The following is an 18,727-nucleotide window of genomic DNA, read 5'->3' as shown; positions in this document are numbered from 1 at the left end:
GCAATTTTTCCTTCTTTCAAGAACAAGAAAACAGTGTCCTAAGTTTATGAGAGGATATTGAAGTATTCTGGCGTGTGAAGGCAGGCCAGCTGGTACTGGTTCCTTGCGGGTGAATTCAGAGAAGTCCAGTTTCGGGAGGCCTGGAGGGGAGGAAAGGCTCAGCCCTGGCTCAGGGGCTGGCTCTGGGGGCGGCGGAGTCCTGTTGTCCCAGGTGCTGGCTATGGTCCAAGTTAGTCTGTTTCTGCGGGGGTTAACCCGAGGGAACTGAAAAGGAAGGGCAGCTGTCCCCGGCGGACAGAGAGCCTGAGCCAGTCTCGAGGTGCGTCCCCCAGGTTCTGCGAGTCAGTCCTGTGCCAGAGGCCATGCACCAGCCACCTGGTAGGAAGAGCCAGCGACACCTAGAAGGCTCTCCCTTTAGGAATGGGAGCCTGGAGGAGGTGGGTGGGGAGAAAGCCCAGGAACCAGACTTGAGCTCCATGAGCCTGGCTGGTGCCTGCCGGCCGGTGGAATGACCCTTCGGGGCTGTGGTGCCTTTGAGGAGCTACTGAGCGCCAGATCCCTTCCTGGGACCGGGACACGCCCAGGGAAGGGGATTGGTAGGGACACGTGTGTTCTTTCCATGCCCACTGGAAATTGGAGCAGTGTGTCTAGGGGCTGGACTAAGGATTTTACACCTAGAAAGAGAACATGCTGCGAGCTTGCAGGCTGTCAGACTGAAATTCCTGACCAGGAGTTTATTTTTATTAGTTAGGTGCTGACTCGGTGATGCTGGTTGTCTCATTCCTCTAAGGTTTTAGAAAATGGCAAGTGTTACGGCAGACATTGTGTGTGTGTAAAGTCATCAGCCTCGTCTCACACACACGGCCTCGCTCTAGGCACCGTTCTGACACAAGGCACTGTGGTCCCCAGTGGAGGAGGAGGTAGACTGGTCAGAAGTCAGAGGGCCCAGTCTCCTCTGGGTCCATCAGTGCAGGGGAAACACCGCACAGCAGTGGCCCCGAGAGTGCCCTGTGGCACCTGGACCCCTACCCAGCAGCCACTGTGATGGTGCCAGCTGCCCCCCTCCATGGGCTGGCTGGCCACCGCTGAGCCCCCATGCAGATCAGGACAGGGTGGTTTCTGTGGCCTTAGGCTCTCTGCCTCAGTTAATCCTTTAATTCTCTGCTCTGCCTCAGGTTTCCTTGGGAAACAAAGAAAGGAGCAAAGGCGTGTTCTACAAAGCACTTCAGAATTGTCCTTGGGCAAAGGTAAGTCCCAGAGACCATGAGACCTGCACATGCCCAGTGCCCTTCCAGCCTCGGGGCCCACCCATCCGCATCCCTAGGGACAGGGCACACCCTGGACCACATCATAGGGAACATGTCCCCAGTGGAGGCTCAGCTGAGGGGCACGTGTGAACGCCCTGTGCTGGGGCGGGGCTGGTGTTTCATGGGAGCCTGGCTGCAGGCAGGGGGTTTCCATCGTCTGGTGGGGTTCAGCCCAGGTGCTCAGCGTGGGGGCCCGTGGCCCAAGTCTGCCTTGTCGAGCCTGCAGGTGGCATGTGGGGACCGTCCCGTCCACCAAACCCAGCCCCACTTTAGAGAAAGAAGGCCTCGCTCGGGTCCACTTACTTCCAGCCCCAACTTTGTGAGTTCCATGTCCTTCTGGAACCTGGTACCCAGGCACTGCCAGGTCCAGACGGCAACGGGGAGGGCAGGCTGGCTAGCGTGGGGACTCCTGCCCTAGGCGCTGTACCTGGATGCCGTGGAGCACTTTCCCGAAGAGATGCAGGAGGTCCTGGACCTGATGACGGAGAAGGAGCTCCGGGTGCGCCTGCCCCTGGAGGAGCTGGCGCTTCTGCTGGAGGACTAGAGACGAGGAGGGAATGGGCCCTGCCTTCCAGGCCTCGTCGCCTGCCCTGCCGGAGCTGGGATGCACAAGATTGGGGACGCCTGGGTGCGTGTGTTCTGGGAGCTCTGCTTTTGAAGTCTAGCTTTCTTAGTACTTTGTACCTGGGTCATCGGTTTCTTATCTCTTGCACATTTTTTTGGATGTGCAAATGACACAGAAGCTGTTGTTCACACATTACATGTGTGAATATGTAGATAAGAATCACACCTAGTGATAAGGAAACCTCTCGTGGTTGGCGTGTTTGTGCTCTTCCTCTGCTCCCTGCCCAGCCCTCCCAGAGCGTGTGCGCCCCATTGGTTGGCATTCTTGGGGGTCCTGCCAGGGTTTCTGGGTCTTGCAGTTATGACAGGAAAGGTCTGGTGACTCTAGAACCTATTCCCCAGGCTGGTTAGCAGGAGAGCAGATTTTGCCCTTCTCTTCAGGCCAGTCAGTGGAGTCATTTAAAACTTGGGTGTTCTGGCCTGTATCAAGTGCATTAAGTTCCTTAGGGTCCCTAAGCTCTTCTTGACGCCTCCCAGCTGTGACCAGCAGCACCACCTGGGCACCTGGCAGAGATGCAGCCTTGCGGGCCCACTTCAGCCCTTCTGAGTCCGGCTGCACTTGAACGGGACCCCTGGAGACTTACAAGCACCCAAGTGTGGAAAACCCCTACAGCAGGAAGTGCGCGGGCAGCCATGTGAGCGGAGTGCAGAATGGAGCCTGCGGCTTCCTACCAGACCACCCCCTGCCCCTGCCCACAAGATGGTCGTGGCAGCCGTCATCCGGGTGCAGACAGAGGCCAGTAGGTGTTCGGGGGTTAGGAATGGAATGGAATGGACATCTCTACGTTCAGACCACTTTCTTCTGTAAAGCACATGCTCACAGTTATTAACTGTTAATATTTAGCTGGGAGGAAACTGCTTTATCTTCTCTGACCCCTGCTCTTAAAAAAACCAAAACCCTGATGCCTAGAATTGCTGAAGTTGTCATTCCTTGTCATCCCATCCAGAAAAACCAGTGTTGTGGAACAGAAATTTGGGCTAGAAAGAGCTGGAAAAGAAGGGTGACAAGTCAGAGCCCCTGAGGAAGGTGGCTGGCCAGCCAGCCAAGTGGACACTTACCTTGCCGGGCTTGGACACATGTGCTTGGACATGGACCTGCTCTGAAAGGAGTGAAGGGCAAGACAGACAGGGAAGGGGAAGCTTTGATATGGTTTTGAGCATCCTGGAGAGAGATGAGGTTTCGGAACCTAAGAACAAGGGATGATCTGGGCAGCAAGCGGCAGACGTCAGCCCGGGCCTGTGGAGATTCCTAGTAGGAACACTACGGCTGCTTTCCTGCCTGAGTGCTGAGAAACCCGCAGGCTCCACAGACCTTCCAATACGGAAAGATGTTTCCTTCCAAAGCCACAGCCACACTCTTCCACTGCAGAGACCACTGGCTCTGTGTCATGCCCTCCCACTAGCTGCTGTCCAGCTCTGCCACCGGCTCTGGGCACGTGAGGCAGGGCCAGAGGGGCTGAGAGCCCCCCTACTGCCCAGGTCCCCCTGCTTATTGCTGCTGAGCGCCGGGTGTGGAGGTTCCAGAAACGAGTGTGAGAAGGAGCACGCTTTATTGGAGACAGAGCACTGCATGGGACCAACAGGTGAAGGCGGCCTGGGGGGCATCCTACACGCTCAAAAAAGTACACAAGGAGGTTTTGCTAGTAAGAAAGATCAACTGGAACATGGGTTCCTCTGGGCAACTTCCCCAACCTCATCCCTTCAAGGGATCAGAACAACCCTGACCACTTCCTTGAAGGCAGCTGTGGTCTGCTAGAGATAGAGTCCCTCAGGGGTGCCTTCTTGTTTTTTATAAAGAACATTTTCTTTAGATTTCTTGAAGTCTTCATTTGTTACTTTCATTCTGCGTTCTCTCAAGGCCATCAGACCAGCTTCTGTACAGATTGCCTGGAAGAACGAACAGTATGTTCAGAAAGAGAAATACTTTTTACTTGTGCTCTATCAAATCGGGAGCTGCTTGAAACCGGGTGTAAGACGCTTAGACTAAAGGAACTGCTTAAACTGTTTGGGAAAAGAGTAGATCTTTTCAATGTTTTACACATTCTAATTACTTTCTCAGGGTCTGAGGTGGCTTTGAGGAGGAGGAGGCCTGGCTGGGTTCTAACCAGCAGGATGGCCCGATGGGGAAGTTCTCTGCTCCACTTGTTACAGGAGCCACGTTCCTTCCTGGGCACCAGATGCAGTTACACCGGGACACTAACAGCAACAGAGCATCCATCCAGTTCATTTACCCACAGTCCAAAGAGAACACGTATCATGTACTCTGGCTCGCGGTCTCAGGACAGCATTTACTGTGATTTATTTCCTTAGTCATCACTTGCCAAAAGCAAAACAAAAACCCATTCAACATGATGTGACCGAAACACAATCCTGGCATTGAAGTTTTTATCTGGTTATGGCCCTCAGGATATTTCAGATGGTTCAGCAGAAAAGAAAGTGTATTTGTGAACAAAAGATAAAGCATAGCAGTAAAACGGTAACATTGGATAAATCAAGGTGATGGGTATACTAGTACTTACTACTGCTGCAACTTTTCTGAAGACTTCAAATTTTTCAAAATACAAAGTTGGTACAAAATTTTAAAATAATTTCCATTTTAAAAAGAGCTTTTTATTCACCAACACAGACACTAACCTAGTTCTTTAGAGACCAAGGATACATAGCTCAGTGCAGGCAGCAGTGTGAAAAGGCCCCACATGTGCCATCCTGCCCTGACCATGGTACTTAGACCTGACAAAAACCCAGATCCTCAGCTAAAGAGCAGGCTGGACCCAGATCTGGTGCTGCCAGCCTCCACCCACCCCTGCCCCATGAAACTGAGAGGTACGACCCAGCCCAGGTTCTCACCTTGATATCGGCACCCGAGAGGTCATCTTTAGCCATGATCAAGTCATCCAGGGTCACGTCATCGGCCAGCGTCATCCTGCTTGTGTGGATTTGAAAGATGCGCTTCTTAGTCTTCTCGTCGGGCAGGGGAAACTCAATCTTCCTGTCGATGCGACCTGTGGGTAGAAAAGGTTTCCAGTCACATCGCTGTGCAGCCCCCAGGTGTGGCTCCAGCTCAGGAAGAGTCTGAGCCGTGTCCTCACTCACGCTGTTTCAGTCAGACAGCACCCTGTGTGTGTGTGTGTGTGGGGGGGTGTCCAAATCAGGAAAGGTGAACATCCCTCTTGTAGTCGTAAATGTCGGCATTTGAATTCATCCAACCTGAAAGAGATCCGCTCTGCTGGGGTACCCTTAGAAATAAAGAAAGGGCTCCTGAATGGCCTACGTAGTGAAAAAGGACAGACTGTGTTAAAAACATTATAAAAGCATAAATAAATTAGCCACTGCTGCATCCTGGTGCGACCTGAATGTAAAAAAATGAACCTGAGTTAACATATGAATTATTCCTTCAGAAAAAATATCCATTATGGGAAAGAAAAGATCACAATTTAGAATTAGAAGGGCTACACCCACTGCGTCACATCCTTCCTTAACCACAACCTCAGGGGATGAGGTCTTTAGTAAGTTACTCTGCATTTCAGTCACGCATTTGCCTTGATACATATTTTTTTTTTTTTTAAGGTTTTATTTATTTGACAGAGAGATCACAAGTAGGGAGAGAGGCAGGCGGGGGCAGGGGGAGAAGCAGGCTCCCCACTGAGCAGAGAGCCTGACGTAGGGCCTCATCCCAAGACCCTGAGACCATGACCTGAGCTGAAGGCAGAGGCTCAAACCACTGAGCCACCCAGGCGCCCTGATAACACATTGTTCTTAAATCCCCTGCCCATGCACTTAAACACGGTCATACACAGACACGACAGATGTCCCTGGCAGAACAAGCAAACTGACCTGGTCTGATAAGAGCTGGATCCAAAGTCTCTATTCGGTTTGTGGCCATGATAACTTTCACGTCACCCCTCGAATCAAATCCATCCAACTGGTTCAGCAGCTCTAGCATTGTTCGCTGAATTTCTCTCTCACCACCAGAATTTGAGTCATACCTTTGAAAAAGAAGAGAAGGCGTGAAAACCTAACTGATCTGCTGAAGGATAACTCAGACGTCCTCAATTCTAGCAACAAAATCACGCCCTCCCATCATGTTGTTTCAATTGCAGAAGTTTTATGCCTGAGATTATATCATTAATTCAGTCTCCGTGTTTGCTATCTGAGCTGCCAACCCGACTGGGAGCTCCTCGAGGGCAGAGGCTTGCATACAGTGGCCGTGTGCCTGAAGTCCAGATGATGCCTGGCTCCGAGCAGATGCTCGGGACACTGCTCCGGACTAATCTCCAGGCAGTCACAACTCCTGCGTGACTATTACCTGGCACCTGGGAGATCAGAGCCTAAAGCATCCAGAGTACCATGGGACGGTAGGAACTGTGGCAAACCCACAGGCAGGCCATCCGGGAGGTACTCAATGACCGTTCTCAGAGAAGAGCTCTGGGGCTTTTATCTCTGCTCAACACAAAGAGAGAAATGTACCTTTTTGTTCCAATGGCATCAATTTCATCAATAAACACGATGGATGGTGCGTGTTCTTCTGCAACTCGAAACAATTCCCGAACGAGTTTGGGCCCGTCACCTAGGTACTTCTGAATAAGTTCCGAGCCAACCACTCTCAAGAAAGTGGCTGAGGTTTGGTTTGCTACTGCTTTGGCTAATAAGGTTTTACCTATTTTAGATTTAAAAAGAAAGGAAAAAAAACCCCTTAATTGCTATTTTAACTTAAAAACTTTGTCAATTAAATGGGCATCAGAAATGGATAGATCCTGGGGCACCTGGGTGGCTCAGTGGGTTAAGCCTCTGCCTTGGGCTCAGGTCATGATCCCGGAGTCCTGGGATCGAGTCCCGAGTCAGGCTCTCTGCTCAGCAGGGGCCTGCTTCCCTCTCCCTCTCTCCCTCTGCCTACTTGTGATCTCTCTCTGTCAAATAAATAAATAAAATCTTTAAAAGAAAAAAAAAAGGAAAGGGGCACATACCTAAAAGGTATGCCCCCATTCCAGGGTCTTAACACTCTGCACTCCGAGGCAGGTAAGAGGAAATTGAGAAAAACCTAAATAATGTTTTGATTATTTTTAACTATCTTCCTCATTCTTCATTACGATGTCAGAAAGTACATTTTACTGGGTTATTCAAAGGTGTATAGATTATTAACCTAACTCATGCAACCAGGGTTAGAGATCCAAACTCAACTCCTGTGAAACTATTCGTGATGAGAAATGGCCTGCGAACCCTAGGTCTGACCTAAGGAACCTGACCTGGAGCACCAGGCCTGCAATCCCCGGGGCTGTGCTGGGTGGGCCTGCTCGGGGCTCAGCTGAGATAGGACCAGCTCCTGGGGAAGCCCATGACAGAGAACTGCTAAAAGCTCTAGAGACTTCTCAGTCTCTGGTGTGCCCTTGTGAGGATCGTTCCTCTCAGGGACAATCTCAAACATTTTCTAATTCTCCATTCCTTGATTTTTTTTTTTTTTTTAAAGATTTTATTCATTTGTCGGAGAGTGAGTGAGCGCACAAGCAGGCAGAGGCGGAGTGAGAAGCAGGCTCCCTGCCAAGCAAGGAGCCCGACGAGGGACTTGATCCCAGGACCCTGGGATCATGACCTGAGTCAAAGGCAGCGGCTTAACTCACTGAGCCACCCAGGTGTCCCATTCCTTGATATTTCTATTTCAGGTCAAAAACAACAGCTGTGGCAGCCACCCTGTGAACTTTAGGGCTGGAAGACCACTTGGCCCCTTTGATGGTGAGGACATGGGCACAGGGCCAAGCCGTGGTGTCAGGACACTGGCAGCTAGAGGCTGAGCCAGTAAAGGACCAAGCTTAGGCCTGCAGAGGGGCAGGGGGAGGCTGCTGGCAAATGACACAGGCTTAGTTCAAGTGGGAAGAGGGACAAGGCACTAAGCTTGAGAATAAGACGTGGTGACGGTATCTTTTTGGCCAGACAGGCGGAGAGGCAGGTGTGAGGGCTTAGAAGCATGGACTTCTCCCTGAGAGTACCAGTGAAGGATGGTGAATGGAAGACAAAAAGGACCGCCTAAGCAGATGGCCTCTGACCCTCCAGAGACAGCCTCAGCCAGCTGCTGGGTCCCTTCGGTGGCCAGCGGGATAACCAAGCCAGGCTCTTCTCCTCCTGATGGCCTGCCACTCTGTGCTCCAGCCCAGCCCCTCACATCGGCCCCTGGCAGTGCACGTGCACTAAAGGTGGCCCACAGCTGCAGGTCAGGCGGCCTGCCTTCCAGCTCCAGCCCCGCTACTTGCTCAACTCCCAGAGCTCCCACAGTCCCGGCCTAGTCACCGGCCTCTCTGAGTTTCCTGCACTGTAAGATGATGAGCTGCAACAGCTCCGTGCCTCTGAGCTCAGTTGTCTCCCGGTGCCTCCACTGTGGGCAGCCCCCAGTGACCCCTTCAAAGAACTGTGCTTCCTCTGCAACTTCCACAGCACTGAACTGCTAATTCCCGGACTGTACACCTTACTCAGGCCAGCTAGTTGCATAATGAACCAAATACATATCTGTATACGCATCTATTCATTCAATATTCTATTCACTCGTACAGTGGACCAGAGAGTGAACCCAATCTGAACTGCACAGAACAGCTTTTAAATCTGTGGTTTCCCACCATGGCTCTGATACTTGGACCTGGCCACATTCCAGATGAACAGGTCAGAATTTTCAGGGATGGGACCATCAGTATTTTTTAAAGCTCCAGGGTGATTCCAACGTACAGCCAAGCTTAAGCATCCCAGTTTATTTTGTTTTATAAACTCTCTTTTTTTAAAAGATTTTATTTATTTGAAAGAGATCACAAGTAGGCAGAGAGGCAGGCAGAGAGAGAGGGGGAAGCAGGCTCCCCGCTGAGCAGAGAGCCTGATGTAGGGCTCGATCCCAGGACCCTGAGATCATGACCTGAGCCGAAGACAGAGGCTTTAACCCACTAAGCCACCCAGGCACCCCTTATAAACTCTTTTTAATAGATTCACATTACTCTTATGAATACTTTAAAGTTTTATAGCACATAAATCTAATATATTTGAGTGCAGAGAGTTCTATGAAACTGTAAATGCATTCACACTGAGCAGGCATTTTTGGATGGGGAGGGTTTCCCTACTGTGCTTATTTTTGTTGCAATTCCTACTGTTGTTTTTAATACATTAAATCTGTTAAGTCTACAATTTTAAAACTAAGGTAATTCAGTTTTTTAGCATCACCTATACAGATAAAAATACTTTTATGTAATATGTATATTTCCATATTTACTCAGAAAATGCACAAAATGTTTAGAAAACCTTGTTTCAAACTAAGGAGTTGTGGCATCCTTACTCAAGAATTAAATAATTATAACAAACTAATGCTACAGCTCAAGAGATTAGCTCAGTGCCCTGAAAGTGTCAAACCCAGAGCATACATACCTGTGCCAGGTGGACCATAGAGAATGACCCCCTTCGGGGGCTTTATACCCATCTCTTCATAATACTCAGGATGAGTGAGAGGAAGCTCCACAGATTCCTATAGAAAACAAATAAATACTTGGTAAAAATGGAATGCTTTCTCACTGAAATTATCAGATCCATGAATTGGCATTCTGAATATATTTCACTTTCAACAATAAGCTAAAATGTCACTTAGTCTTGTTAGAGACCGTGTGCCTGACTTTTGTCTAGCAGCAGAGACAGATGGAAGACGACACCTGTCCTCACTGAGTTCCCCTTCCTACTGCGTCCAGTTTCCCTCTCACTTTCTCATAGAAGTCAACCTGGAGCAAAATTCAAACTCTTCCAGAGCAAAAAGAACTTAAAGTGAAAATACACTGTTTTCAATTAAACCACAGACAAGATTTTCTAATTCCTGTTATACCAATGGACATAATGGCTACTTCCCAGACATCTCCAAGGTCACCAGTTGTGACTGGTGACAGCTCTACATGACCCCCTGCAGATGAGATGGCTGGCTCCCAGCCAACCTGAACGACCACTTCCCTTCACCCACTCACACTACCCCACACATCACTGGAGGTTTCCAGACAGCCACAGCTGAAGTCAACACAAACGGAAACATTTGATCCCCGCCCAGATAACCATGGCACATTGCATGGAAGAAGGATGAAGCCGCAGCTGCTGCAGGAACAATCATACAACTTGTTGTTCCTATTACCTAACTCAGGATTAACAAATGAACCACTCCACAACTGGCAAGCTTTGAGTCACACTGGTTTGATCACTAAGGAAAACATAAAACATGCACAATAACTCTACCTCTAAATAAGATAGTTAAATAAGAAATTGAAAATCTAGAAACCCAAAGCTGATTCTTAGATTTACCTTAATTTCCTGGATTTGGTTGTCCAACCCCCCAATATCAGCATAGGTTTCCTGGGGTGCCTTTTCTACCTTCATCACTGTGACCAAGGGATCTGTGTCGTCCATAAGCACCCCTATGACGGCATGCACCTGAGAGAGAACATTAAGTTAATGCAGAAACGTGAGGTTCACATAATCCACTCACAGCAAAGCAACGCCGACCACAGAGCAGCACCAATGGACAGATCTGAGAGGAAGGAGAAAGCACTCCTAGGGGCTTAGAGACCATCAACTTGCCTTGTGGTTGAGCAGGACGGAGCAGCCCGGTTCCAGCAGATCCTTGTCTACAAAGGAAAGAATGCTGACGTAGTGTTCAGAGCCCACAGATGTAGACACGATGGCGTGATTGTCATCAATGATCTCTTCCAAGGTTCCTACTGACATTGGGGTCCCTCTCAGGTCATCCACCTTAGACCTTTCCTCCTGTTTAAGAGTACGCCACGAAGGAAAAGCAGATTAGACCTACAAAGCAGACAAGGCTGATAGTTTTACTAGATTTACTAAATTTTAATTTACAAAGCAGGTAATGCTTTTAAAAGGCAGCCAGTCTAAATGGATCAACTACTTGAATTTCATTTACTCACTGAGTTCTAGTTAGTACTGAAACAATTTGTAAAACAAAAGTTACAGTAATTTCTGAATTACCTCTTGCTTTTCTTCTAAAGGCTTCATTTGTTCCTGATTTCTAATGAATTCTTCCTCCATGAGAAGATAGTCTTTAATTCTCTCTAACTTCAATAATTTTAACCGGCACTGAGTATGGGGTGTCACTGTAATTACAGAGAAAAGTTTTATTCTATTTGAAGCTTGAAGTTAGCAATTAATTAAGTTCATTCTTAAGGAAAAAATGTTAAGACTTAAAATAAGCTTATTTTTGTTGAAAAGGCTGAAAAATTCAAGTTCTGGTGACCCTAGATGCTAAAGGAAAAGGGACTTTGGCAGTTGTAAGCAAGCAGGTAAAAACAGGGATGAGGTCTGAAATGACATCTGCTACATGAACTCAAAAAGAAAGAACTTAACAACCTCAAAGATCATTTACTTTGATTTTTTATTCCCCATCTGTGTTTATAAAAATAGGTACAAGAGCTGTCCAGTCAAAATACATTGCTGCAGGCGAGCTGAGGAACACCCCCCGCAAGAAGAACTGTGAAATATTAGTGATATTAACATGTGGCAACAAGCATTTTTTCCATATTCTTTTGCGTTGTTTCTTTTAGCTTAAAGTCTCATGCTACATAAGATTTTAGCATATATAGACAAAAATGTCAAATTTTTTCTTTTGTGGTTTCTGGGTTTCTTCAAGATGTATCTCCTTCCCTAAGGTTAAATATATTCCTGATTTTTTCATTTATGTACTTATTTTCATATCTATAATCCATCTGGCAAAAAGCGAGGAGTCTAATTTCATTTTCTCTCAATAGCAAATAAAGATGCCAGCCATTCTGTTAAACAACTCACTCTCTCCCCACACAACTCAGTCACCTTTACCATATAGTTATTATCCATGTGACTTGACTGTTTTTGGACTCCTTTGCTCTTCTGGCCATCTGATGATCTATTCTTTACCAATATCATATTGATTCATTATGGTAGACTAATGGCATGTTTTTCACTGTCTGGCTCCCTTAATTCTTAACCAAGCAATATTTTAAAAATTATTTCATCTAAGCAGGAAGAGACTTGTTTAGGTGGGGGTAGGGGAGGTATGTGAACCGCAGTGTAAGAAAGAGCCACCCTTGGAAAAGACTGGGGGAAGAACATTTTTTTAAAGATTTATTTATTTTTAGAGAGAGAGCATAGGGGAGGGGGAAGAGGGAGGAGAAGGGCAGAGGGAAAGGGAGGAAAAAGACTCCCTGCTGAGCGCAGAGCCCAACATGGGGCTTGGTCCCACGACCCTGAGCTCATGGCCTGACCTGAAATCAAGAGTTGGATGCTTAACCGAATGAACCACCCAGGTGCCCCAAGGGAAGAATATTTTTAAGCAAAAAACATAAGTCCTAATGTGTGGGTTACCTGGAGTGGCTCAATCGCTTAAGCATCCAACTCTTGATTTTGCTCAAGTCATCTCAGGGTCATGAGCCCAAGCCCCACATTGGGCTCTGCAATGGGCATGGAGCCTGTCTGATTCTCTTTCTGTCCCTCTGCTCCTCCCCACCCTGCTTCCACATCCCCACCTGGGCATGTGCGCGCTCTCTCTCTCAAAAAAAAAAAAGAAAAAAAAAAGTCCTAACGTGCGTATGAGTCAAAGAACACAAGGCAGGACTATGTGAACAACAAGCAAGGAGAACGGTAGGGGCTGAGAATGGAGAGGTGGCCTGCATTAGGTCACCTGGTCTGAAGCTTATTCTATGTTCAGTACCGTCACTGAAACAGTTTGTTCATGCATCACAAGACGTGCATTCCAACATGCTGGCATTCCATTTCTTCAAGAACAAAACATGTTTCTAAGTTATTCAAGCTCAACCTGAGTTTTCTAACCCAAAACTACACTTTTCATACATTAGAGGAGATACATTAAAGGAAATTAGTGGAATTTCTTAAAGTGAGACACAGCTGTATACTGTTTGTACACAACTCTGCCAACATAAGAACTAGAGCTTCAGCTCCATTTCCTGCCTCCATATTCAAACCCCTAAACTACATACACACAGACGGTTCCCAACGGAATCACGAGACAGCATTACCCAGTGGCAGCTTGCTGGCAGCATCTGGTCCCTTTGTTTTCTTCTTCTTTTTCCCCACCCGAGTTGGTACAGGAGGTTCATATTTCTTTTTCTTGTCCTTGAATTTTTAGAACAGGAAAAATAAAAACCACACAAATATCAAAACACAAACTTCTTTCTTTTGTACCATCATCTATCTCTAGTGGCTGTAATTTTCCTTATCTTTTAGAATGCTATTAAAAACTGTCCTAAATAAAAATAAAGCTAGTTGGGTGGCTCCGTGAGTTAAGCTTCTGACTCTTGGTTTTGGCTCAGGATCATGAGACAGAGCCCCACATCGGGCTCTGTGCTCAACGGGGAGTGTTTTTCTCTCTCTCTCTCCCTCTGCCCCTCCCCCTGCTCTCTCCCTCAAGTAACTAAAATCTTTAAAAAACAAACTAGGTATTACATTCGTGCAATTTTAATTGGTGAACTTAACTGATCTTTCTTTTTATAATACACAGTGATGGGTTATTCAGTAAGGACTAAAGGTCAGAATTCAGAATTATATGCCAGAAGTATGGGCTGAAGTAATTTGAGACAATTCTTCACATCTGAAGATATTAAACAATAAATACAGGCAATTTAAACTCTGTAATGTTATAGTATACACTTAAAAACCATTAATGCATAACTACTTACTTGACACGTCAATAATCTTCTCTAAAACATGGAAGTGGGCACTGAATCTGCAGGCCAGGCAGGTAATAACTACAGGATCACTTATTTTGCATTTTCAAAGTCATGAATTCCCAAAGAACTTCTCAGCTGAGATCAAGGATATGTTCCATGATCTACCTGTCTCACAGACCTATCTGGCTTATTTACCTTGTCATCCTTCTTGCCACCTCCAGGGCCATGACCACCACTCTGACTCTGACCCTGAAAAAAGTAATCAGAAGTATATATTCAGAACATGATCACTTTAAAAGAACATCCTTTTTATTTTCCTGTGACTCTAAGACACCAAGACTTGCCCCTCATTTTAACATTTCTGAACTTAAGGTGTACACCCTGTAGTCAACACATATATTTAGCATGGTAGAATTTCTTTTCTTTTTTTTTCCTGAAAAGCTGTTAGTTGCACCTTGCAACTGACTGCATCTTACATCAAGGACAATTCTATTAAGAAACTCATGTAACTTCTGTATCACGATGAGGCTGGGATTCTAAGACCGACCCTTTTTGAGGGGAAAATAGAGAGTTTAACTTCTTTATTATAAAACTACTTGACTGAGTATATTTCATGAAATTAGACCATCAGAGTTAAATCATTTTACCTAGTCAACAATCATGTATCAATCATTTACTCCTTACTAAGATTACACCGAGACCCAGGAGATTTTCCTTTCAGTAGCAACTTATATACCTCCCATCTCTAAAGCCTGGGGCTCTTGGGCAGGTCTTTCTTGCCAACCTGAAAAGCTGAATCACTTTAAGGTATCAAGAATTCAGTGTATTGGAGGCACCTGGGTGGCTCAGTGGGTTAAAGCCTCTGCCTTCGGCTCAGGTCATGATCCCAGGACCCTGGGATCGAGCCCCACATCAGGCTCTCTGCTCAGCAAGGAACCTGCTTTCTCCTCTCTCTCTCTGCCTGCCTCTCTGCCTACTTGTGATCTCTGCCTGTCAAATAAATAAATAAAATCTTAAAAAAAAAAAAAAGAATTCAGTGTTATGAATAAGTTCATGGAATTCTGGACTTTAAAACAGACCACTCAGTTACAGGGCAATGCTTAACACAGAACAGTATCTCAAAAATAATGGCATTTTAAGTAATAATGAACTTACTTGAATAGAAGGACCCCCTCCCCTCAAACTACTTCCACATAAGCACCTCTAAATACATCATGGTTACCAAAGAGTTAGGGTCAAATGTATTTCCCTCATGCAAGGCTCTTAAAATTTTGTGCTTTATTCTGAAGTTATTTAAGGGCTCTAAGAAATTTTGGTTAAAAGAATTAGTTATACTGCAATAGGTGCTCCAAATAGTAGGCCTTTAACACTTACTTCTACCTCCTAAAGAAATTTGCTGTTGGCCAGGGCAGGTAATGTTTGTGGGTTTCTTACTATATGATTAAGTCTATACTAGACATTTTCCTTCACTATCTCATTAATTTCAAACCATTGTCCAAGGTAGGTTCATTATTCCATTTTCTAGATGAGGAACTGTAACAAGCCCAAGAACATGGGCTATGGAGTTAGATGCATCCAGGTTTCAATTCTGACTCCAGCACTAATAGGCTATGTGACCTCAGGTAAGTCAGGTCACCTCCCTGAGCCTTGGTGCCCTTAACTGGAAAGTGGGGATGATACTAGCTCCTGTTACTGAAAATGAGGTAATGCTCATAAACCACTCCCCATTTGCATGACTCAAAGTAACTACTAGCAACACGATATTATCGGTGAAAAAGAAATGTTAGGGTCAGGATTTTAATTATCAATCTGGTTACCAAATCTGGGTTCTGAAACCCATCTGGTTTAGTTCATCACCCTCTCGTTGATCCCATCTGTTTTGGTTTTTTTTTTTAAGATTTTATTTATTTGAGAGACAGAGATCACAAGTAGGCAGAGAGGGAAAGAGGAGGAAGCAGGCTCCCTGCTGAGCAGAGAGCCCAATGTGGGGCTCGATCCCAGAACTCTGGGATCATGACCCAAGCTGAAGGCAGAGGCTTTAACCCACTGAGCCACCCAGGCACCTCCCCATCTCTGTTTCTATCCAGTACTCTAGCCAGCCTCCCAACTGAGATTCCCACAACAGTTTCTCTCCTCACCAATAGACGTTACCATCTAAAACAAAGAGCTGTTCCTTTCATTCTGCTCAAAAACCTTCAACTGTTCCCTAGCACTTCTGGTGTAACAACCAACCTTTTTACAGTGGCATACCTGGTCCTTGCCAAACTGGCTTCGACTGACCTTTCCCATGTTCATCTACCTCACTGGTGACCCTGCAAGTCTGGCCCCACAGGAGGACATTTTCCTGAAAGGGCCCCAAACTTATTCAGGTGTGGGGCATTTTACATTATATTTCTCAGTCTCCAACAACAGTAAGAAATATACCCATTATTAAGGCCTTATATATGGTAAACAGAGTACATTCTCAGAATATCATCTCATTTAATTCTTAGTGACACCATGATGTTGGTACTATCATCACCTCTAGTTTATGGATAAGGAAACCAAGGCCCAGAGATGTTAAGTGACTTGCCTATTACCACAGAGCTTGTCAGAGATGTGGCTGGGAAACACTCAGGTGTACGGACCCCAATATCTGTGTGTTTCTCTACTACATGTCCTCTAGAAAACACTAACAGGGTTTGTGTTATAGCAAAGCCACTTACTGTGTCTCAGTTTCCTCTTTGGTAAAGTGAAGATAATAATTACTACAGGGACTGCTGTGAGAATAAGAAAATGCTGGAAAATACCCTTGCGTTTATTGCGGCACTATTTACAGTAGCCAAGATAATGGAAGCAACCTAAGTGTCCACTGATACAATGAAAGGATAAAGATGTGTGTAAATGCACACCAGCACACCAACACAAGGGTATTACTCAGCCATTTAAAAAAAAAAAAAAAAAGATCTCGGGGCACCTGGATGGCTCAGTGGATTAAGGCTTCGCCTTTGGCTCAGGTCATGATCTCACAGTTCTGGGATTGAGCTCCGCATCAGGCTCTCTGCTCAGTGGGGAGCCTGTTTCTCCCTCTCCCTCTGCCTGCCTCTCTGCCTACTTGTGATCTCCCTCTCTCTGTCAAACAAATAAAAATCTTAAAAAAAAGAAAAAACAGATCTCACCATTTGTGACACTAATGGACACAGCGGGCATTAAGCTAATTAAAATTAGACAGAGAAAGACAAATACCATATGATTTCACTTATATGTGGAATCAAAAACATAAAAAAAAGCAGAAACAGACCCATGAACGCAGAGAACTGTTGGCCACCAGACAAAAGGGGGTGGGAGATGGGCAAAACGGGTGAAGGGGAGTGGAAGGTGCAGGCTTCCAGGTATAAAATGTGTAAGTCACGGGATAAAAGGTACAAAGGTACAGCACATACAGGGAATCTTGTCAATAATACTGTGATAGCACTGCAGAGTGTCAGATGGTAGCTACCCTTGGGAGCACGGCATACTACAGACTTGTCCAGTCACTGTGTTGTCCACCTGAAACTAACGTAACGCTGCCTGTCAGCTATACTTCAATAATAATGCTGAGGGGTACCTGGGTGGCTCAGTGGGTTAAAGCCTCTGCCTTCGGTTTGGGTCATGATCCCAGGGTCCTGGGCTCAAGCCCCGCATCTGGCTCTCTGCTCAGCGGGGAGCCTGCTTACCCCTCATCTCTACCTGCCTCTGCCTACTTGTGATCTGTCAAATAAATAAATAAAATCTTCTAAAAAATAATAATAATGCCGGAAAAGTACCTGGCACATGCTTAGAACAGTACCCCAAAGTCCTTATGAGACCTATCCCACTATGTGCTCAGGCGTTTCTGATGTTCAGGATACAGGCTCAACACATTCCCACCTCAGGCCCTTTGCGCTTACTATTCCTTCCGCCCGGACCACGTTTCCCTCAGATGTTTGCATGGGCTACTCTCTCATTCTGCTTAGGCCTCTGCTGCTCAAATGTCACCTCCTCTGAGGAACTTTTGCTGACAGCCACCGCTCCCATCAATGGCCATCCCACTCATCTCTATCCCGCTCCACGTCATAGTACACGTCTCTTTTTCGTTGTTTTTTTTCTTTTTTCCGGCCTTGTCTAGAATGTAAGTTCCATTTAGACAGAGACTTCACCAGTCACACTCACCTCTTGAGCGCTCAGTGCCTAGAGCAGAGCCTGCCGCCCCCCTCCCCCAATTTGCGGGTGCTCAATGAATACCAGTTTGGTGAACTAACGAATAAATGCTGTTTTTATTATTCTTAACACACCACAGGAGCGTCCCCTCCGAGCTCCACCTGTCATAGAAGCGTCAGTCTTCAACGCTTCCTCCAGATGCCCCCACTCCGAGCGCTCCTCCATGACTGCGCTCTCCCCTCCGCAGCTGGAACGAATCCCTCCCTCTCCTCTAGTCGCGCAGCCCTTCACCTGAGCGGCTCCCAAAGCACTCGCCCCAGGTGCTTCGGGAGAAACTCCCCCGCGCCGGTCAGCAGGGCCAAGTCGGCGGAGGTGCAAAGCCGGGCGCCCTAACCCGCTCTGCCGCCCCACCGGTCAGCCCGGGGGACCCTTCGCGCCGAGCCCTCTCGTCCGAGCCGAGCCCTCTCGTCCGCCCCGGGCCGTGGCGGACCCAAGCACAGTCTCCAGGAGCCTTCGTCCCGGTGGGCAGGAGAGGGGGCGGACCGAGTGCCTCGGGCAGCCGCCTCGTCCCCTCGTCTCGGGCCGCTCCGACCCAGTCGCGCCGCGACCACCAGCTGAAACCCTTAGTCACTCACCATCTTGCTTCGGCCGCTCGAACCACCGCTGCCGGAAGTGCATCCACCAAGGCGGCCGCCAGAAGCGGAAGTTGCCGAGGAACGCTACGGAAGCCGACGGGAACCAAATCCCTCTTTACGGGAGTCGCGCTCCCAGGGCTCCTGTCGGTGGGGTGCCGATATAACTTACAAGCAAAATGTGAATCTTGTGACTATCTCACTTGGAAAAAAAAAAATTAAGTAGAAGTTATTCGTCTATTGTCAACAATTAGAGACGAGGACCTACACTGAAAAAGAGCTAAGACAATTGTGAAAGTATAATTTAAAATATGCAAAAATCATCACTGAG

At 46.9% G+C, this 18,727-nt stretch overlaps 2 protein-coding genes across 4 annotated transcripts in view; one reads left to right on the top strand and one right to left on the bottom strand.

The window, feature by feature from the left end:
- Positions 1–11,463, top strand: part of NRDE2 (NRDE-2, necessary for RNA interference, domain containing) — a 58,175-nt gene extending 46,712 nt beyond the window's left edge. For 2 of the 3 annotated variants that reach the window (XM_044231347.1, XM_044231349.1), the window contains 2 exons: positions 1,176–1,247; positions 1,726–2,112. In XM_044231347.1, the coding sequence (XP_044087282.1) occupies positions 1,176–1,247; positions 1,726–1,851 (198 nt within the window). In that variant the 3' untranslated portion in view covers positions 1,852–2,112. Of the gene's footprint in view, positions 1–1,175; positions 1,248–1,725; positions 2,113–11,348 lie in introns of those variants that run through there. The other variant, XR_006381732.1, reaches the window with a different exon arrangement.
- PSMC1 (proteasome 26S subunit, ATPase 1) lies at positions 3,465–18,448 on the bottom strand. The gene is made up of 11 exons (XM_044231350.1): positions 18,400–18,448; positions 13,802–13,855; positions 12,956–13,052; positions 10,917–11,041; positions 10,509–10,694; positions 10,233–10,361; positions 9,324–9,420; positions 6,399–6,588; positions 5,766–5,917; positions 4,779–4,933; positions 3,465–3,818 (listed from the first exon to the last, which is right to left on the bottom strand). The coding sequence occupies exons 1-11, from the start codon at positions 18,400–18,402 to the stop codon at positions 3,684–3,686; spliced, it is 1,323 nt and encodes a 440-aa protein (XP_044087285.1). The 5' UTR covers positions 18,403–18,448; the 3' UTR covers positions 3,465–3,683.
- Between the last annotated feature and the right edge of the window lie 279 nt (positions 18,449–18,727).

The sequence above is a fragment of the Neovison vison genome, chromosome 13 (genome assembly GCF_020171115.1).
Source record: "Neovison vison isolate M4711 chromosome 13, ASM_NN_V1, whole genome shotgun sequence".
NCBI lineage: Eukaryota > Metazoa > Chordata > Mammalia > Carnivora > Mustelidae > Neogale > Neogale vison.
The sequence above is the reverse complement of the archived record's forward strand: the minus strand, read 5'-3'. Positions and strand labels throughout refer to the sequence as shown.